Source organism: Moschus berezovskii, chromosome 15 (genome assembly GCF_049115385.1).
Source record: "Moschus berezovskii isolate FMDL1 chromosome 15, NW_MosBer_1.0, whole genome shotgun sequence".
NCBI lineage: Eukaryota > Metazoa > Chordata > Mammalia > Artiodactyla > Moschidae > Moschus > Moschus berezovskii.
The window spans coordinates 31,322,474-31,344,587 of NC_142474.1; the positions used below are offsets into that span (position 1 = coordinate 31,322,474).

The 22,114-nt window shown below is 48.2% G+C and overlaps 1 protein-coding gene across 1 annotated transcript in view; it reads left to right on the top strand.

Moving 5' to 3' along the window:
• The window catches only part of STK35 (serine/threonine kinase 35), a 44,424-nt gene that overhangs the window by 12,462 nt on the left and 9,848 nt on the right, over positions 1-22,114 (top strand). Inside the window, exon 3 of the mRNA XM_055432779.2 lies at positions 634-1,383. Within this exon, the coding sequence (XP_055288754.1) occupies positions 634-1,346 (713 nt within the window). The 3' untranslated portion in view covers positions 1,347-1,383. The remainder of the gene's footprint in view (positions 1-633; positions 1,384-22,114) is intronic.

Consider the following 22,114-nt stretch of genomic DNA (forward strand, 5'->3'; position numbering starts at 1 on the left):
GTGTGTGGGGGGCCACCAGAACACACTGGGTGAAAGATGTCTGAAGTAAAATGGTAGTGCCGTTCTAGATATGTCGATGACGAGAATCCTGCACCAAGCAGGGAGGCCTGGAGGGGAGGTCTTGGCCTCACATGGGGTGACAGACATTTGACGGTCTTCTCACGTGTCTTCATGCCTCGCAGCAGCGGCCCTGGGCTCTGCAGTCACAGATTTGAGTCTGTGAACTCTTAAGTCTCCGTGAGCCTTGGGTTCATTTCAGTAGATGGGGCTATTTTTTTCCTTCTCTGGTGCTGGTAAATTTTAAATTGAAGGTCAGGCTCCTGTATTGGTACTCTGTCTCACACATGGCCATTGACAGGTAAAGAAGCAGAAGTGGAAACTGGGCAGGGTGAACTCCTCCTGGCTAATCAGCAGTAAGCCAGGGTTCCCTTCATGTTATCCCTTGACTCCCCTGTGTGAGTAGAGTTGGGTCTTCTTGTGTAGTTAGCTCCATGCCAGTTTTGCTGGTCCTCTTGGATCGAAGCAGTTGTCAGCCCTGTCATCCCCACTCTCATGTGCCACATCTCTGTAGTCTGTAAGTGGTGTGACTGCGTCCATCTCACTCAGGCTCTCTCTGGTCTTCCCTTGATTTAGGAGAAAGGATCCTGGGTTACGCTGAGGAACCCTGCTATCTCTGGTTTGTCATGGAATTCTGTGAAGGTGGAGACCTGAATCAGTATGTCCTATCCCGGAGGCCGGACCCAGCCACCAACAAGAGCTTCATGCTGCAGCTCACAAGCGCCATTGCCTTCCTGCACAAAAACCACATCGTGCACAGGGACCTAAAGCCAGACAACATCCTCATCACAGAGCGGTCTGGCACCCCCATCCTCAAGGTGGCAGACTTTGGACTAAGCAAGGTCTGTGCTGGTCTGGCCCCCCGAGGCAAAGAGGGCAATCCAGACAACAAAAATGTGAATGTGAATAAATACTGGCTGTCCTCAGCCTGTGGCTCAGACTTCTACATGGCCCCTGAAGTCTGGGAGGGACACTACACAGCCAAGGCTGACATCTTTGCCCTGGGCATTATCATCTGGGCAATGATAGAAAGAATCACTTTCATTGACTCTGAGACCAAGAAGGAGCTCCTGGGGACCTATATCAAACAGGGGACTGAGATCGTCCCTGTTGGTGAGGCGCTGCTAGAAAACCCAAAGATGGAGTTGCACATCCCCCAGAAACGCAGGACTTCCATGTCTGAGGGGATCAAGCAGCTCTTGAAAGATATGTTAGCTGCTAACCCACAGGACCGGCCTGATGCCTTTGAACTTGAAACCAGAATGGACCAGGTCACATGTGCTGCTTAAAATTCAGGGCAAAGCATCTTGGGTGTTTTTCAACTAGGTGAGTGTACCTCCTTCTGCTCTGCATGTGCACTTCCTGGACTGCTGGATTCCTCAGACTTGGCCCCATGGGATGGGAGGGGAGCCGGGGAATGGAGTTGGGGGAAATGCAGGGTGGAAGAGAAATAAAGTGCTCGTTACCACAGATTCCTCCCAAGTCTCGATGAGGAGGCATGGGATTATTTGAGTACGAATTAGAAAGTCTAGAGATTTTTAGAAACACTTTTTCTTAATAAATGCTTACTGTAGAAAATGTGCAAAAGTACAATTTTTTTTAGAATAAACACTGTCCCCAGTTCATATCCTTCCTACATACACATCCAGTTCTGCGTAGTTGTAGTTTAGATCATGCTGTTTTAGGTTTAGTTTCCTGTTCTTCCATTCAGTTCTAACCTGAACATTTCCCCATGTCATTCCTTGAAAGCATCAGTTCAGTTCAGTCAGTTGTGTCCAACTCTTTGCAACCCCATGGACTGCAGCACACCAGGCTTCCTTATCCATCACCAGATCCCGGAGCTTGCTCAAACTCATGTCCATCTAGTCGGTTATGCCATCCAGCCATCTCATCCTCTTCTCCTGCCTTCAATCTTTCCCAGCGTCAGGGTCTTTTCCAATGAGTCAGTTCTTCATATCAGGTGGCCAAAGTATTGGAGCTTCAGCTTCAGTCCTTCCAATGAATATTCAAGACTGATTTCCTTTAGGATTGACTGGTTTGATATCCTTGCAGTCCAAGGACTCTCAAGACTCTTCTCCAGTACCGCAGTTCGAAAGCATCAATCCTTCAGCACTCAGCTTTCTTTATAGTCCAGCCCTCACATCCATACATGACTACTGGAAAGTAATTGATGTTCCATTATAGGTGCCATAATGTAATTATTCTCCCACTTCAGATAGCAAATGATTTCTCCATTTTAGATACTGTAAACAGTGGGTGAGTGGATTCTTATAGAGAAATCTTTGCTTATTTAACAGATTGGTGGCAGACTTTAATTTGTCAAGTAGTGTGCTAGGCTTTGGAAAAATGATGATAAGAAAAATTGGAAATATGCCCCATCCTTGGGACTTCTGCAACTTAGTCAAGGAGAGAATCATTAAATCTTTATAGTTGCTTTACAATGTAAGGAAATTGACCTTCCAGAGAATGGTGCCCAGAAACAAGAGTAGGGAACTGGAAGCAAATGGGACCTTTTGGGTAAAAGGCCTAGTCTCTGTAAGGGAGCTGAAGCCAGCAGCAGCCCAGCAGTTTGGGGTAGGGAAAGATGAAGACAGGTAGTAGTTGAGGAGAACAGTGACCTGCAAGAACATGAACAGAGCAGAGGTAAAAGCGTACGGAAGTGTATATCAGGAACAGCAGTGGTCGTTCAGTTGGACCAGAGTCTGAGATGTGAGCAAAGGAAAAAAGGTTAGAAATAAGATGAAACGTGGGACCCTGGAATCTGACCTTGACTTAGTAGGCATTTGGGAGCCATCTGTAAGCTGGAGCAGAACAGGGCGTTAAGAACTTCAGCATGTGCATGCTGATTTGAACTGGAGTTTAGAGGACCAGTTGGACCAATTGTTTGATTCATTCTAGTAAGAAGATGTGGTTGAACCTAAACGGATAGCACTGAGGGTAGAGAAATGCCCTGGATCTTTGGGGCAGAATTAGCAAGGCAGCTGGCCAGTGTGGAAATAATAGATACTGGGAGATTGATACACTTGCTGGCTAGTGTATTGGTCAGATTTGATTTATTTTCCTTAAGGGGAAAAGAAAAGGACATTGATCACCTTGAATGCTAAGTATTTTCACATGTACCATTTTGTTTCATCTTTGCATCCCTGCAAAAGGTTATGTCATTTACCCGAGATCCTGCTAATTTAAGGATAGGGGCTTCCTTGGTGACTCAGTGGTACAGAGCCCACCTGCCAATGCAGGAGATGCAGGTTCAAACCCTGGGTCGGGAAGATCCCCTTGGAGAAGGAAATGGCAACCCACTCCAGTATTCCTGCCTGGGAAAGCCCATGGACAGAAGAGCCTGGTGGGTTACAGTCCATGGGGGGTTGCAAAAAGTGTCAGACACGACTTAGTGACTCAATGGCAACAGCAATATCTTACTCATGCCCCTCCTCCCCAGCCCCTTTTTTCTTGGTTTCAAGATGGCAAGCTGAAAATAAGCTAGTCTTAGATTTTGCTGAAGCCTTGAGAGGAGGTGATAGGTAGAAGCCAATCCCTGTGGTCATGAGCAAGGAGCCTCAGCACCTGGGACACAGAACTCTCCCTTATCTGGGTGGGTTCTTAGTCCCTTCTTTCCCTTTGTCACCCTTACATTTCTGGTTGGAGTTGGTTAATGGTGAGTCAGTGAACTCCTCAAATGAGTCACTCCAGGTTTAATTCTTCCATTCCACAAACACTTACTATCTTCCAGGTGCCAAGCCACTTTGTCCTACTGCCCAGTAAGAGAACAGCATTCTTAAAGCTAGGTTTGGGGTAGTACCATCTTCAAGCCTAAGAAGAGTTGGCTGGACAGTATTTTAATTGAATTTCATGCTGGCAATTCCCATCTCATCTTTTCCACTTTTAAAAAAAGCTTAGAATTCAAGTTTGCCCTGGGGTACGAAGAAGGTCATCATTGGAAGAGGGACCTGAATTTGGGTTAGGGTTATGGGGTTGTCCTAACTAGTTGAAATTGTGGCTCCCATTTGGACACCCACCCTTGGGATCTGTGCTGTGTTGCAGGGCAAAGTTAAAGCTAAATAGGAGTATTGTTTCAGGTAGGAGAAATAAGTGACCTTGAGAAAAGATCAGGAACATAGTGTCAAGTGTCTGCCAAGTGTCCCAGACTCTGACAGCTAATGAGGACAGTGGTTGGTTAGTGGTGCCTATCCTGCTCTGTTCTAGCTGAACACTTAGAATTTGGGCCAGATTCAGGGCCCAAGTCTTTGTGACTGGGAGCTGAACCTTGGTGTACCAAAGGTTCAAATCACTTGTGGTATAAATAAGTATCTGGCTGGTTAGAGAATCAGAGGCTTGGGCTGGGAAGGTCCAAACTCCCCTTTCTGCCAATCAAACTTTATATATAGATGGAGAAACTAGTTCTATATATTCATTCAACATGTTTATTGAGAAACTGTTTGCCAGGGACTGTTTCAAACACAAAAGATACATTAGTGAACAAAACCAACAAATGCTTGCAACTGTAGAACTTATGTATCCTGAAGAGATGAACAAACATAACTGTTAGCTATGGGTTGGCAGGGCAGGGTGGAGGTGGAGGTGGTGTAGACCAACATAAGTGAAATTAGAATGCAGAGAGGTGAGGGATAGGGGTGTACTTCCAAGTGGAAGAGATCGGGGTGTTTCTCCTTAAAGACGGTGACTTTTGATCAAAGGTTAGAAGGAGTTGAGGGAGTGAGACACTAGGATTTCTAGAGGAAGAAAATCTCAGAGGCAATAACCATTATAACAGCTTGAAGGCTAGACATAGTGATCAGGGAGGTGAATATAGGAAAAGAAGCTAGAGAGGTAATTATGAGCCAACTGAGAGTCCTTGGACTGCAAGGAGATCAAACCAGTCAATCCTAAAGAAATCAACCCTGAATAGTCAAACTGGAAGGATTGAAGCTGAGGCTCCAATTCTTTGGGACCTGAAGCGAAGACCCGACTCATTAGAAAAGACCCTGATGCTGGAAAAGATTGAAGGCAAGAAGAGAAGGGGACAACAGAGGATGAGATGATTGGATGGCATCACTGACTCAAAGGACATGAGTTTGAGCAAGCTCCAGGACAGGGAAGCCTGGTTTGTTGCAGTCTGTGGGGTCAGGTCACAAAGATCAGACTGAGCAGCTGAACAACAGAAGAGGCATTGCAGGCCACTGTCAGGATTTTGGCTTTTAATCTTCAGTGAGATGAAAGGTCATTGATGTGTTTTCAGCTGTGTGATATCTGATCTTTTGAAAGGATCATTGTAACTACTGTGCTAAAAGTAAGCTGGAGGGGGCAAGTGAGGGGTTAAGATGGGAGGTTACTCTGATAACCCAGGTGAAAGATAAAGATGGCTTTGAACAGTGGAGCAGGAAAGATAATGCTTGGATTTGGGGTGAATTTTGAAGTCAACCGGTAGGATTTCATGCTAGATTGAACATAAGATGTGAGAGAAAGGAATTAAGGATGACTCCAAGTTCTTGGCTTTGTAAACCATTGGAAGCATAGAGAGGATCAAATGAGATGGGGAAGAACAGGTCTGGCTGGAGGAATTTAGGTCTTGGTCATCTGAAAGTTTGGAATGCCTGTTCAGAATCCAAGTACAGAAGTTGAGTGGGCAGGTGGAGGAGTCTCAAGTTCAGGTGAGAGAATGGTCTAGAGGTACAAATGTGGAGATGGCCAAGGATGTTTTAAATGTTTCCTTCAAATGAATAACTTAGTTACATGCCATCACACATAATTTATGAAAAACAACTTTCCAAAAGCATATTTAGTGAGTTGTTCAGTTGCTAAATTCTGTCCAACTTTGGTGACCCCGTGGACTGTAGCCCACCAGGCTCCTCTGTTCATGGGATTTCCCAGGTGAGAATACTGGAGTGGGTTGCCTTTTCTTTCTTAAGAGGATTTTCCCAACCTAGGGATCGAACCTGCATCGCCTGCATTGCAGGCAAATTCTGTATCGCTGAGCCACTCGGGAAAGCCCATGTTTAGTCAGTAGGGTGACATTGTTTTATATTTTTGCAAATCAGCATCTGCTTTGACGATAGTCAGCTGAATTCTCATTTGCTTCCGATGTGTACCCTGGTGCTGCATCACTCATCATGTAACTTCTGGAAAACTTCACCATACACTTAGAAGAGAATGAAAGTGAAAAAGACGGATAACTGAAAGTTTTGTCTTCATGTATTGCCAAACAGCAGAACACATTTTGATGCCTCTTCCTGCTACCATGATGGGGAGCTGAGAAGTAGGAGAGACTTAGAAGAAATTATTCAAAGTCCCAAATGAATGGGCAGAGCTTGTGTGACCTGATTCCTGGCCAGCTTTCTTACCGTACCTGTGGTCATGGATCACATTCTAGCTGCATAAAGGAAACCCAGTTGTCCCCAGTATCAGCGTGATGAAAGAATGCCTCAGCAATCTGCTGCTGCTGCTAAGTCACTTCAGTCGTGTCCGACTCTGTGTGACCCCATAGACGGAAGCCCACCAGGCTCCCCTGTCCCTGGGATTCTCCAGACAAGAACACTGGAGTGGGTTGCCATTTCCTTCTCCAATGTGTGAAAGTGAAAAGTGAAAGTGAAGTCGCTCAGTCGTGTCCAACCCTTAGCGACCCCACGGACTGCAGCCCACCAGGCTCCTCCATCCATGGGATTTTCCAGGCAAGAGTACTGGAGTGGCTTGCCATTGCCTTCTCCGCTCAGCAATCTAGGACTGTAGATTTCAGAGTAATGTGTAAATTGGGGCTAAATGGTTTTAGTTTTTTGCAGACCTTGAATGGAAATGCACTTTGGGTTGGAAACTCGGGATTCCTCTTAAAGGAGTGTTGCCTCGTGGCCTGAGTCCCATCTGTGCTTTTTAGGCTGTGTGACCTCAGGCAAGTTATTTTACTTCTCTGGGTTTTGTTGTCTGTGAAATGGAGTAGATCATATTTATCTGAGTGAGGCTGTTGGGGGAATTGCAAGAGGCTGTGAAAGTGCCTTGTATAAACTGTCTAAATGAAATACTAAATGGTAGAGTTTTAGATACACGCTTGGGCTTGAGGTGAAAGCATTGTCTTGTCTCTGAAGACAGTGGTCTTTAGTTGCCTTGCTTCTGAGGATTACCAAATAAATAGCTTTCTTTTTTGAAGCAAAGCTATAGTTAAGGCAACTCTGTCCAATAGCTTGTTCCAGAAAAATGTATCTTTTTTTAAAGGTTATTCAATGATGGGTCTTACTACTTCCTTATTTGTCACTTTTTGAAGATATTTAATAATTCCTAATGGTCCCTACCAGCCAGCCAAAAGCCTTACCCAAGGCAGGAAGCCAGCCAAACTAATGTTCCAGGTGCCACCGCCGACACGTTACCAGGGAGGGTGTTGAGGGATGAGGGACTCTGCATTCACAGCCAAGTTTGCTGTCTGATACACAGACCTCAGTTACTAGGGCCTTTTGAAGCCAGGGCCTTGAATGACATTATGTGGAGTGGGCAGTTGAGGCCTAAAGAAGGAACTCAGATGTTGGTAGATTTGAGGGGTCATTGAAAATGTTCTTTGTACCATATGCTGTCTTGGTGGCTGCTCCACATCAGAAAGAAATTGAGCCTAATTTCTTGAAGTAATGTGTGCGTGTGCTAAGTCTATTCAGTTATGTCCTACTCTTTGTAACCCCATGGACTGTAGTCCTCCAGGCTCCTCTGTCCATGGGATTCTCCAGGCAAGAATACTGGGATGGATTGCCCATTTCCTCCTCCAGGGGATCTTCCCTACCCGGGGATCGGACCTGGGTCTCTGACATCTCGGGCATTGGCAGGTGGGTTCTTTACCACTAGCGCCACCTGGGAAGAGTAATGTTGAAATAATAAATGATGTATTTTTCACTGGCCTGAAGTCCTAAGATGTGGCTCTGGGCTACCGTGCTGGGTATCTGGTTGGCTGCTTGACCTGGGCTTCAGGTTTCGTTTCTGTTTTATGAATTTGAGGTTTTTTAACACAGCGCTCTAGTTGAGCCCCCTTCGCTGGAGATTCAAAAGCTTTTTCCGCTCATCTCACAGGCAGCAGTATGTGCTTACACTGAAGCTGTAGAAACCCATTCAGATAATTTTCTTCCTTTTGGCTGTAATTAAACCCAAATTGTGTCACCTTATAGGTATCAAGTTCATAAAAAATAGGACTAAAAACTTTTAAAGGGGGGGGTTTGCGGTATTTAATGTGGTTTGTTTTAAATGACAAAGTCTTCGAAACAGAGTCCTAGGATAGGAGTGGGGCTATAAATTTTTAAAAGATTTTAAGTGAGTGGTTGAGAACCCGAGATTAGATTAGTGTCCAGACTGCACCTGAGAGCGACTTCCTGACCCAGCCATCAGAACTAACCCAGGAATTGATAGGCCTTTCTCTCACAGGACTGCCCTCGCTGTGGGAAGAAGCAGGAGGAGACCATGAACAAGACTTAGCTTCTTGGGGGTGTGAGACCTCCACTCAGAGCATCACTTCCTGAGTCTAGAAGGCTCAGGCTCTGATGGAGGGTTAACAGTGCCAAAGATGATGATAATGACCATCCCTGGGCTGGGTGCTTTCAAGAAACTTCCTGAAGCCCACAGAGCTTGTAAGGGTCAAAGCCTAGATTTGAACCTAGGTCTAAATCCCTAGCTTTAGCCAATGTGTATGGAATTGTGTATACATCTCAAATGTTTTCAAAATTCAACAAACAACTGAGCATCATGTGGATTGCACTTCTGCCTCCCTAGCACCACACATTCTGAGATGAGTAACCTGGTCCTGAAGTGCCTGGCACTTAGTCAGTTTCCAGTTGGGAGGTGGTTTCTTCTACTCTGAGAAAGTTCGGAGTATGCTGGTAAACACCAAGGCAGCCCAAGGGACAGTGAGCAAGGAAGGCTTCTCAGAGTCAGTACAACTGCTGAAGAGACCAAGGTCAGAAGTTTGATGCTCATACCCCAGAGGCCCATCCCTTTTAGTGTCTGGGAGAATCTTGAACCGCCCAGAGAAAAGATGGGAGGAACAGAAGCGGAAAGTGCCAACCTCACCCTGAAGTAGATGATTGAAAGTGAATGTGAAGTCGCTCAGTCATGTCTGACTCTTATCGACCCCATGGACTGTAGCCTACCACGCCTCTCCATCCATGGGATTTTCCAGGCAAGAATACTGGAGTGGATTGCCATTTCCTTCTCCAGGGGACCTTCCCGACCCAGGGATCGAACCCGGGTCTCCCACATTGTGGGCAGACGCTTTACCATCTGAGCCACCAGGGAAGTTGAAGTAGATTATTAGGTCCTTGGAAAGAATGGAAACTTTAGTTAAAGTAGAGAGATGGAGGCAAGGGTATTTAGGCAGTGACTGTTAATCTTAGATCCAAGGAGAACTAGAGCTGCTGAGCCTCTTTTGAGTCCCTGTCTATCAGTGGGGGGCCCCAGCCTTGTTCTGCCCTGTCTCACTAGACTTTACAGAGCTATGAGAGCAGAGGGGTGTGGGTTTGCTTCTCGTCTCCCTGGGAACCTAAAGCTCAGTGTTCACTGAAGACCTGGTAGCTCCAGCTACCACCAGTATGCAATGTGCAGGCCGTCCCTTGCTTCTGGGTCTGTCTGCTGGGTTTCCTGGGAGTTTCAGTGGGGGAAGGCTGGTAGTGGTCAGGCCAGGCCGCTCCCTGAGTGCCAGCTTTTGCCCTGCTGTTGCCCTCTCTGTCAGTTGCTCCTGCTGTATCAACACGAGGAAGCCGAGCTGTCTGTTATGTAACAGGATTGGTTGCCCCCAAGGATAATCTGTCCCTTGAAGCTCTGCAGGACATCAAAACATCCATGAGGGGACAGGCCTGCCCCAGGGCTGTTGTTGCTCACTTTCTCCTCCTCCCTGGCATCCTTGGCTCCTCCTAGGCTAGGCAGCATCCCTTTGGGCAAATCAAAATAGCTCTTATAATCCTCCAGCTGTGAGCCAAGCTCCTGATGGTTGAGGTCCTTTCAACTCCCATTTCCTCTTACCCGAGGGACACAGATACTGCCCCAGCAGTAGCAGCTCCTGGTTATAAAAACTTATTTTTCAGGGGCCCTCTGATTTGTGCAGGGCAGAGGCCCCATCCTTTTATCGCCAGCCCTGAATGAAGCACTTTACATACAGTATCTTATTTATCACATCATCTGGGCAACTGTTCTGTTCTCTGCCATCATTCTGCAGATGAGGAAGCTGAGAATTCACTACAGTTCTGAGAGTCAGGATTTGAAACCAGGTACCTGACTGGAAATTCCACCGTTCCATCCTGCCTCCTGGAGCCTCTTTCAAAGCAGCTTTGGTGTGTTTATATTTTGAGGCAGATGCTGGGTCCCCGTCCTGTTAGCTCCACACGAGAGGCGCCCAGGTATTAGTGCCCCCAGGATGCCCGCAGTCATCCTTCATGGTCTGACGGTCTTGGCACAGCACCCTGCAGCAGGGCCACCTTCTCCTTCAGGTGAGATCACCTGCGCGATCGATCCCTCTTATGTCACACTGACACAGCCTCAAATGTGGGCAGGCGAGGCACGACTGGGATGGTGAGGCGCCCATATAACCAGGGGCCAGGCAACGGTAGGCAGAAGCCACACAAGCAGACAGAGGTTAAAATTGGAAAGCAGGGGACCCAAAGCACGCCCCAGGTGGGGGCAGCAGGACAGCACTGGCACCGCGGGGGTGCTGACAGGACAGTCTGCACGCCAGGATGAGGAAAGGCTCTGACGTGACTCACAGGCTTCCTGTTGTCTCTGATCCCCGGGCCTGGAAGAAGCCCATTCTATGTGAGCTTAGGTAAAGGTTGATGAGGCTCTAAAGCAAAATGGCAGGGGTTGCTGGGTTTCTCCGTGACCCATCTTTCAGCTCATTTACTGACCAGAGCAGAGGGCTTTCATGATTTCATCCCTGTTGCTGATACAGCTGTCTGCAGCCCTGTGTTGAGTGATTCTGAGGCCAAGTCAGGTTGGTGAGCAAGAGCCGTCTTATGGCAGACACTTGCCTAGCAGTGGTCTTGATAGCATAGACCCCACTCTTGTCCTCTAAGACTCCCAAGTCAGCCACGGACTTGAGGAAACTTAATTGTAGGCGTGGCTGGGGAGAAATACAGGAAGCCTGCAGAGAGTGGTGGAGAAGGCAGTGGCAACCCACTCCAGTACTCTTGCCTGGAAAATCCTATGGACGGAAGATGCTGGTGGGCTGCAGTCTATGGGGTCGCTACGAGTCAGACACGACTGAGCGACTTCACTTTCACTTTTCACTTGCATGCATTGGAGAAGGAAATGGCAACTCATTCCAGTGTTCTTGCCTGGAGAATCCTAGGAACGGCAGAGCCTGGTGGGCTGCCTTCTATGGGGTCACACAGAGACGGACACAACTGAAGCGACTTAGCAGCAGCAGCAGCAGAGAGTGGAGGGAAAGCTTGTTGGAGAAGGTGGTGCCTTGGGCTGGTTCTTGAAGGTAGGTTTAGGGGCACTTCGTAAGCCAAGTGCTAAGTGAGGTGATCACATCTCAGGGTTTGTCTGAAACTCGCCCTGGCACACGGTGGCCTTGTCGGTGAGGGGATAGAGGACTGTTGCAGTGAAATCCCCAGCTGGAGGGGCATTCGAGACCAGGGCCTGGAGAGAATGCCCAAGGTCTGTCTTGATAAACTAGCTGCTGCTGCTAAGTCACTTCAGTCGTGTCCGACTCTGTGCGACCCCATAGACGGCAGCCCACCAGGCTCCCCCGTCCCTGGGATTCTCCAGGCAAGAACACTGGAGTGGGTTGCCATTTCCTTCTCCAATGTGTGAAAGTGAAAAGTGAAAGTGAAGTCGCTCAGCCGTGTCCGACTCGTAGCGACCCCCCATGGACTGCAGCCCACCAGGCTCCTCCATCCAAGGGATTTTCCAGGCAAGAGTACTGGAGTGGCTTGCCATTGCCTTCTCCGTTGATAAACTAGGGCAGTAGCGTATTAGCTCTCAGCCCCTCTTTTCATTTCTGCTAGTGAGTCTTGTGTGATTTTACAGAATCAAAGGAAATGGAGACCTTCTCCAGCATTTCGAGGATTCAGAGGCATGGCAGGCCTTAAAACTGCCAGCTGAGTTTAAAATAAATCAATACCATAAAATACTGCAATAAATTTCCTAACTTTAAAGGAGTTTTGCTTTCAGTTAGAGGTGCCAGGGGAAAGCTATAACTCAGCCTGCGTCGTACACAGGTCAGAATTCTGTATTTTGTTTCTTTGTAAGAGAAAGTGATGTCTGGGGACTCGGGAGGAATGGATTAGAGCCACCCAGGCACACCTTAGGGCATAATGAGGAAGATGAAAATGCTTGTATTTTCCCAGACTGCACAAAGGAGCCAGATGTGGGGCCTGGGCAGGTAATCTTATGAATAGTAGATAACCTTGGCTTTTTGTCATTCTGAGACCTGGCCTTGGAGAAGTAGTGGAAAGCAAGTGGGGGATATGGTATATCATGTTGGATTTTGGTATTAACCTTCCGTTCCAATGGAAGAGTCACGGATGATGTGAGCCAGTTGACTCATTCTGTTTACTTCCATCCTTTTGCAAAAAGGAAGCTCTTAAATATCGTGTACAGCACCCTTTTGTGTTTTTCCTTTCTGCTTTTTTCAGACATGTCTAAGACATGTCCTCCCAGAGAGTTCCAGTCTAGGGCAGAGCTAAGGCATGGACAGAAAGAGAGGAGGGCTGTCAGATCTTGGCAGAATGCATGGCCTTTCCAGCCCAGCCCAGCCTTGTACCAGACGTAAGGAGAGCTGGAAGTCACAACCAAAGACTCATTTGTTGTTAGTAACCAGATTGCAGGCTTGGATGTGATGAATGTTTGGATGGAATCGTTGGTTTGCATGGGACAGCAGAAATGAGTGTGAATATACCACACCCAAGACCAAACAACAGGGTGACTTTTACCTTCCCCCCGCAAAAGAAAAAAAAAGAATTGCTTAGGAGTTTAGGCCAGTTGCCTAACCTGAAATCCAGATGTCACCACTGACGTGATCCAGAGATCATCCTCCCTACCCCCACCCTGAGCATCTCGGGGCGTGGGCACCTCCCAGGTGTATCACAGAGAGCCTTCGGAAGCACATCGCTCCAGCCCAGTGTTTTGGAAGTCCTGTAGCAGGAGGACGGCAGTCCCCAGAACTCCAGTTTCCCACCTACTCTTTAGAATTTCACTGAGATGAAATGAAATGCCGTTACAGTAATAACAGCATAGGCAGACCCAGGTGTGTCTTCAGAATCCGCAGCCTCATTCTGCACGGCCCGGGTAGAGTTCAGTGGAAGGAACTGAGAGTGTTGGGGGTAAGAAGTTTTCTACTTAACAGATCCAGAATCTATCCTGTGACACCTCGCTGCTCCTTTCCCCACCCCCGCCATGGCCCCGCTGGAAGCTTGGATCGAGGCCTGAGAACTGGGAGGGGCTGCCAGGTTCCAGTCCGGGCTCCGTCTAACGTACTTACCTACGTGGAGCTTTGGACAGGTCACACACAGTGGGCCCTGGATGCCTCATCTAGAAAACGAGTAGTATGAAAGGACCACTCGGCCCAGCCCTCTTTCCCTTCCTCCCTCAGCCCCGGCATGTTCAGAGCTCCACGGTGGGTGCTGTCCTAGGAGGGGGACTCCAGATTCTTGCATAGTTTCTTCCTTGTGCGTGTGTCTTGAGACTGAGGTGAGACCCTATGGCCTTCTGTCAAAGATGGGAAAGGAAAGCAATTGAACTTCTCCTCAGGCTTCCCAGACCCTGGGAAAATGGGATTCTACGCCATAGTAACAGTGAGCGAAAGTCCTTCAGGGGAATAACAGATCCTGTGAGGCCATTGTGGGACAGGAGGTCGCTCTTAGAAGAAGGAGGGGAAGTTGAGGGCCAGCAGGCACAGCAAAGGGAGAAGTGATGGGATTGGAGACGGGCTTCTGTTTCTTGAGTGGAATCTGAGACATAACTTTGAACCAGACTAGGAAATTGCACTTGTTCCACAGGCATGTATTAAGCACCTGCTGTGTGCTTGGCATGGGCCGTGGAGATGAAAATTTCTCCTGGCCTCAGTCCATCTAAACCTTAGACATCTGAGTCTGGGAGCCCTCACATAGAAAGTGAGGTTGCCAGCACTTGCCCATAGGTTTTTCAGGAGGAGTAAATTGAAAAATTCATGTAAAACTAGCCTAGGGGTGCTGGGCATGCAGTACGTACTCCACAGCTGTTGAGTCCTGCTGTTCTTTCATACCAGCTCTTGCCATGCATAATACAGTAACAGAGAAGTATCTCAGAACGTGTGCAGGTTCTTGTCCGCCTCTCCGCCCCCTGCCCAAAAAAACACTGAAAATGAAACACCGTCTTGGGCTCAAGGTGACCTCCACAGATCCAGGTCTGCTTTCACAGCCGTTATTTGATGACTGAGTCTTGCTGTATTGTGTTCTTCCTCTTTGTAATCAGCTTCTGATTAGTTGACTGATGGGTCTAGCTCTTCTGGGTCTTTATTTGCATTTTTCACTCTGCTGTAATTATGTCTCAAGAACATAGCATTTTGTTTTTGTATTTACTTTTGCTTTTTAGAGCTGAAAACTTGTACAGTGTCCTGTCACATGGGTAGGCTAGTGGTTCTGACAAAGAGCATCCGTCTAGTTGTGGCATCACTTTTTTTTCTTTTTTTTAATAGTTATACATCGGAATCATGATTGTTGGCTATGAAATTGATGTTGAAAGCCACCCAATTTGTAAATTGGGAAATACTTTGTATTGGAGGTTAAAGGAAAGGAATACTGAGGAAGGAGGTGAAGAGGGAGGTCTGTAGTCTGTTGCCTTCAGGTTTCTAAGTGCAAATACCAGAAACAGAGGGGTGGCCCTTCCCTTAAGTTCAGCCCTTCAGCTGTCCTGTCACACCTTGGTTTGAACTCTGTATAGGCCTTGGGGTGGAGAATGGCCCCACCTGCCTTCCACAGATCTCCTTTCTGGAACCCAAGAGCACCTGTGTCCTTTTTGGCATTTGTTTAGCAAATGCTTAAGAAGAGCTTTTGCAGCTTGCTGGTGGTCTTATATGCACCGTGTTTGTTTCTGTATAGCATCAGGCCTGCTGCAGCCTGGACCTTTATCATCTGTCAGGCGTGGTGGGGGAGGTGCCAAGGGAGTGCCTTCTCTCACCTAAACTTACTGAGCACAGGCTGTTTGCCAGATTCATCCCCTCCCCATTTGCTGTCTTGTTAAATCCTCATGTGGGTGGCTTCCTAGGTACTGTGTCCACCCTGCTCCCACAGGGCACATGGCTAGTGCCCGCCAGCTCCAGGCTACAGCGCGGGCATCCATGCCCTTTTCCATCGGGCTTCCAAAGATGTGGCAACTCAGTGGTGTCTCAGTGCTCCCAGGAACTCAGAGGACCATGTGCTGGCTTTTTGTTGAAGTAGTGGCAACAGTAGGATGTGTGACTTCAGATGGCCCTTGGAGAGAAGAGAGCAGACAAGGTCTCTGAGCAGGAGTGTGAGCACAGACAGACCACTGGGGATCTGTAGAAGGAGCAGATCTTTGGGTTGGTCCACGCAGAGGCTCAAGTTGGAGAGGAAAGTAATGCCAGTTTGCCAAGAGCCTTGAATGTTGGTCTAAGGAGAGTGAACCTCATCCTGCAGAAAAGGTGGCAGTGGTGTGCACTGCTCGGGTTTTGACAGATGAGTCTGTTGCAGAGATAGAAGGACATGGGATGCTGCACCCAAAAGTGCCTGTCTTCAGAAGGTACAGGCCTGCCCTGCGAGTAGAGACCCTGTGCTCCCGTTTTTGCTTTTGAATCTGACGTGCTGATACACCTAGGTTTGAACCACAGCTCTGCCTCTTATCAGTGAAGTGCTTTGGGCAAGTCACCTAACTTCTCTGGGCCCCTATTTCCTTATCCATTAGATGATGCTCGTTAACACTGATGCTTACTGTGTACTGTTGGGAGGACTAAATACACAAGAAGCAGTTCCTCGCTCACAGCAGGAGTTCAGTAAGTGGTGGTTGCCTCTGAATGGTTCCTCGTTCTTTTTTTTTTTGCCAGATCTCTTAGGCTAATCATTCGTTTTTGCTTCATTTCTCACTAACAATTTGCAGTGCCCTTCTTTTCCCTAAGAGAGTGCCAAGCCTTTAGCAAGTGCCCCTCGTGAGTTCCCCTCGACACACTGGGCTTCAGACTTCTTGCTGTAACCAGAGTCCATATGGTCTCCTTTGGCCCAGACCACTCTGGGTATGACCTTGTTTGAGCTGGGCCGTTCACGACCACAAATTGTTCCATCCCCATATGGTGGAGCCTCCTCTCCCCTTTAGCTCTGACAGCTCCTTAGACATCTTCCTCCTGGCTAAGGGCCCAAGAGGAGAGGAGAACTCTCCCGGGAGCCCACCCTCTCCCCTGAGCCCTCTCTCTGCTGATCACAGCAGCCACAGCTGAACCCCAGTCTCTTTAGGGGCCAATTGAGGCTGTCGGCAGCTTTCACTTCATCCTCACACTTATTTAATAAGTTGAGTGGGGCGGGATTAGGGTATCTCCCTAGCTGACTGCCAATTACCAGGGCTGTTTCTGGAGACAAAAAAGTTCCCCCTTAGTTTGTCTTGAATGAGTTCCACCTGGACCTGTTCACCACCTGAGCTGGTTTAGGGAAATCCCCAACCCCCAGACCCTGTCAGCCCAGTGACTTCTCCAGGCCAAAAAGACCGGATTTAATTGGATCTGTGTCCTCAGACCCAGGTGGGTGACTCTGCATGCAGATCCCCAGAGACCTCCAAATCGCAGAATCTTAGGTCTTGCCCCGTGGTTCTTCTTTTCGTACATTTGGCAAACTTTTAAATACTAGCAGCATGCTTCAGGGAATGAGGAGGTTTAAGACAGTGTTGAGCAGGTCAGCAGTGGTCACACCACAGACACTGCTGTACTATGAACGAGTCTCCGTGCTACAGTTGCATTGTACCAGTGGCTGCCCTGACTGAATTTGGGACGTTCTTGAGATAAAGATGCTTTGTGTTTGCATCCACACACCATCCGGGCTTTAAGCTCTGCTCGCTCCCTGTCTCCCTGTAGCTGTGCCCTGCTGTATACTGAGCCTGCCACTTGCTACCATGAGAGCATGGGCCCTTGTGCTGCATGGGGCACAGCTTGAGCTCAGCTGACACGCATAGAGCCCACCTCCTCTTAGTGACATTTGTCCGGTTTAAGGGTATCTTGGGTTCCACTTGAAAGCCTGTAGGAGACGGGCCTCACCATCCCACTGCTCTGTGTGGAAGGGCCCCGGTGCAGGAGCTGGAGTCGCCCTCCCACCCTGACCCCCAGCACACAGTGCCTAGTGCTCGTTTGCCTGAGACGCCCCCATGGGTTTCCTCAATGGAGATGGAGCCTACAAAGCTCATCTTGGTTCTCAGTACTCCTTGGGTCCTAGACTCCTCAGACTCTGCATGTTAAGGATATTTCCCCAGAAAAATTCATGTGACTTACATACATTGAGGTGTGTCCTGTGCCTTCAGGAGGGTTTCTGCCGATTCTTGAGGTTAGAAGGACCCCTGGTCCCAAGCCCCTCAGCACATGGAGAAACTGGGTCCCGAGAAAAGAGTAGGGGGAGCTTGATGAGACTGGGAGCCAGGTTTCCCGCCTGTTCTCTCGCCACCAGCCAGGTCAGTGTCTCAATAGACTGCCACATGGGGGTACACGCCTCCGGTTGTGTTTGTGCTCTCACAGCCTGGGTGACAGTCTACCTTTCAGAGAACTCACGGGGCACTTGCACTGGATGTGCATCGGTAGGTGAGGAGGATGTGAAAATGGGAGGGTTGGTTTCTTAGGCAAAGTGAAGAGCTCTGGCTGCACAGGGGCTGCTGCTTAGTTCCTCACGGGGCTGCCCTGTCCCGCCGCCTGTGTCCACAGTCCATGTCCTTCCAGTGTGGAGAATGGGAGGCGCTGGTATGAACCCACAGCCTCTTGAGCCACTTGTCAGCTAAGGGGACTTGTTGGACATTTTTTGGCAGATGGCTGGGCCTGGAAGAAGGCTACAGCAGGACTTGAAGATCTGGGAAATCTGCAGAGTTGAGGCCAAGTCCAAGTCTTCCAGTCCTTCTCATTAACCTTTTACTCTGACCAACTCAGACTGGGGACATTCTCTGAAGCCAGGCTGCTCCAGCTAGCCACAGCCAGGTTTCAAGCTCCCTCTCAGTTGAAGCAGACTTGTTTGCAGACTGTGGGCTGTCTTCTTCCCCGTTGAGAGCCGGCGTTCTGTGGCGAAGTCAGTAAGAGGGGTGGTCGTGGAGGAGCCTCCTGGTTCTGCTGCTGATCGGCTGCTGTTGTGTCAGGAAAACCCTTCCTCCCCGGGTGCTCATTTCTCTCACTTGGTTCTGAGGGTGTGGGGGTACCAGACTGGGGGAGCACAGTGTAGCATGGGAGAGAAACAGCACCAGCCAAACCCCAGCTTGTCCCTTTGCAGCCACTGGAGTCTGGAGAGGTGGCCAACCTCCTGGGGTGGCATGAGCGTCCGTCGTTGCACCTGGCTTGTTGAATGTTCAGTTGGAACTCAGCCGGAGGCAGGGGTTTCAAAGCCATATTTTTATGTTAAACTCCTGTCATGTTGAATGAATGATTCCATGAAGTTCGTAAATTAATTTTTTATTGCCATGTGCTAACTCCCGGTTCCTATCAGTCACGCAGTATTCCAGCTCCTTCTGCACTTGGCAGCCAGAGAGGCCCCAGGGAAGCACGGGACTGTCCCTGTTCCCCGGGAGGCTTGTTGTTAGGGGGTGATGAGAAGATGTGGAGCATGGTTAGTGAGGGGGTCTCTGATCATCCTGTGCCTGCTCACCAGAGAACAGAGAAGAGTCCCTGAGGTGGCTGGGCCCCTGGGAATGCTTCCCGGAGGAGGCATGTGCCATCTGAGCCAACAGCAAGGGGCAGGGAAGGGAGCGGTGCAACCAGACCTGCAAATCTTGAGGCCCAAAGGAAGATGGATCCTCAAAGCAAGATGGACGCTGTCGCCTCCAGAGAAGACTGACACAAGGCCAGTTCATCTTGTCTAGAGTTTTTGCCTGAGTGGATAAGAGATGTTGGTTTGGGGGATGTCTTGATTAGGTATCTCCTGTGTGTCTCTCTGAGCCTATCACTGGTCTTCACGCCTGCAAAATAGACGTTTCCACGTTGTAAGCTGAGAAAACTGAGACTTGACTGAGCTGGGGTGTAAACTTTAGATCTTTCTACTCTAAAACCCAGGCCCTTGACAGAGCACTGACTGTGCCATTCTGTAACCTGTGCTCTTTGAATGGTACTCCTGCCACGTTGGGGACCTACTCCTGGGCTTCTGCCTTGTTTGGTCCCCTGGTCAGGACTCAGCACAGAGCACAGCACCAAGGCCTTCCAGGTTGTCTAAACCGGCTGTGAAGCTCCTGCTGGGTAAGCTTCGGTGCTCTCTGAACTTTCCCTTTCCTTGACACCATGCCCTTTCTGGATGCCTGGAGACATCGTTATCCCATTTGTAGTGTCTGCTCCATTTTCTTTTACCCTGACAATAGGACCTCGTATACTGTGCTGTGAGGTGTCCACAGCACAGTTGGCCCTGGTTTTGCCCTACGCTGAGCACCACTATTGGCCTAGCCGAGCCTTAGAGAAGTGATACGCCAGAAAGCTTGGCTCCCCGGCCTCAGTCCCTCTGACAGATTAGACAGTAGTCCCGGAGCCGCTGACAGCCCCCCATTCTCCCCCTCCCCATTCCATCCCCCACCCCCACCCCCAGCCAGGGCTGGCATGTTGATATCTTTAATGAAAAGCCAGCTGTCTAGTATATAAAACAAATGAAAATGACTCATTTTGAAGCTAGTCCTGCTTAGAACGAGAGGCTAGCCCTCTGTGACTCTGGGATTACCTTGCCTCTGAGCTTCCCCAGAATGATATGCTGGAAATGAATAACCTGAGCCTCGATGTGCTCATCCATAAAATGGAGATAATTCCTACATGATCCTTTGCCTGAACAAAAGGAAGCTTTGCATATCAGGCATTGCACGATGTCTAGTTTTTTCACAAGCATCATTAACTGCAGTGCTAAGACCACCAGCTAGGACATTGGGAGAGCTTAGGTAAGGGTGTAGTCTTGGCTTCCCACCCAGTGACGCCACGGTTTGAGTATGCCAGTCAGGTGACTATTTTCTGATAAATACATGAGAGGCAGAGAGGAATAGAGAGAACCAGAGTTTCAATTTGAATCCCAGTCAACTCTTTATATCTTTTTGGATTTTATTACAAATCGTAAAAGGTGATTCTGTTAAAGTGCTGCACTCAGTATGCCAGCAAATTTTGGAAAACTCAGCATTGGCCACAGGACTGGAAAAGGTCAGTTTTCTTTCCAATCCCAAAGAAGGGTAATGTCAAAGAATGCTCAAACTACTGCACAATTGCACTCACTTCACATGCTAGCAAAGCGCTCAAAATCCTTCCGGCTAGGCTTCAATAGTACGTGAACCGAGAACTTGCAAATAGATTTAGAAAAGGCAGAGGAACCAGAGATCAAATTGCCAACATCTATTGGATCACAGAAAAAGCTAGAGAATTCCAGAAAAACATCTGCTTCATTGACTACATTAAAGCCTTTGACTATGTAGATCACAACCAACTGTGAAAAATTCTTAAAAAGATGGGAATACCAGACCACCTTACCTGCTTTCTGCAAAGCCTATATGCAGGTCAAGAAAAAACAATTAGGACTGGACATGGAATAACACACTGGTTCAAAAATGGGAACAGAGTATGTCAAGGATGTATATTGTCACCCTGCTTATTAACTTATATGTAGACTACATCATGCGAAATGCTGGGCTGGATGAAGCACAAGCTGGAATCAAGATTGCCAGAAGAAATATCAATAACCTTAGATATGCAGATGACACCACCCTTCTGGCAGAAAGCGAAGAGGAACTAAAAAGCCTCTTGATGAAAGTGAAAGAGGAGAGTGAAAAAGCTGGCTTAAAACTCAACACTCAGAAAATGAATATCACGGCATCCAGTCCCATCACTTCATGGCAAATAGATGGGGAAAAAATGGAAGCAGTGACAGACTTTATTTTCTTGGGCTCCAGAATCACTGTGGACAGTGACTGCAGCCATGAAATTAAAAGACACTTGTTCCTTGGAAGAAATGCAATGACAAACCCAGACAGCATATTAAAAAGCAGAGACATTACTTTGCCTGCAAAGGTTCATATAGTCAAAGCTGTGATTTTCCAGGAGTCATGTACAGGTGTGAGAGCTGGCCATTAATAAAGACTGAGCACCGAAGAATTGATGCCTTCGAACTGTGGTGCTGGAGAAGACTCTTGAGAGTCGCTTTGACAGCAAGAAGATCAAACCAGTCAACCCTAAAGGAAGTCAACTCTGAATATTCATTGCAAGGACTGATGTTGAAGCTAAAGCTTCAATACTTTGGCTACCTGATGAAAGAGCTAACTCATTGGTAAAGACCCTGATGCTGGGAAAGGTTAAAGGCAGGAGGAGAAGGGGACGACAGAGGATGAGATGGTTGGATAGCCTCACCAACTCAATGGACGTGAGTTTGATCAGACTCTGGGAATGGTGGAGGACAGGGAAGCCTGGTGTGTTGTCCATGGGGTCGCAAAGATTTGGATACAACTGAGCAACAACCACCCTTTACGAACCATTTAACCTTTTACAACTTGATATGTAACCTCTTGAGACTAAAATCCCTCATCTGTAGGGAGAGCCTTTTTCGTGGATAGATGTGTCTGTAAAGTAGAGTACTGTGAGGACTGTGGCTCAGTGTTCCCCACTCACCTTAGTAGCACAGAGCAAGGACTCTTGTGTTTCAGATTTCTAGGTCCCTGGACTTCAAAAATCCACCTTTAGGCCTGAGCAGGTTGAAAGGTGCTGAGGATACCTTTGCCACCATCTGGCTGCCCTTGGGGCAAAGACATGGCCATGGAAAGCTACTCCTACCCCCTCCACCACCAGCCTGCCTGCCCTTATTCTTAAATCTCCATCTTTAAAACATAGAAAGTTATCAAATTAAGCTTTGACTCCAGATGAGTTATAGAGAGAAAGGTAGCTAATAAGGTAGAGAGCTCCCTCCATGCCCCACTGCTGGGAATCCTC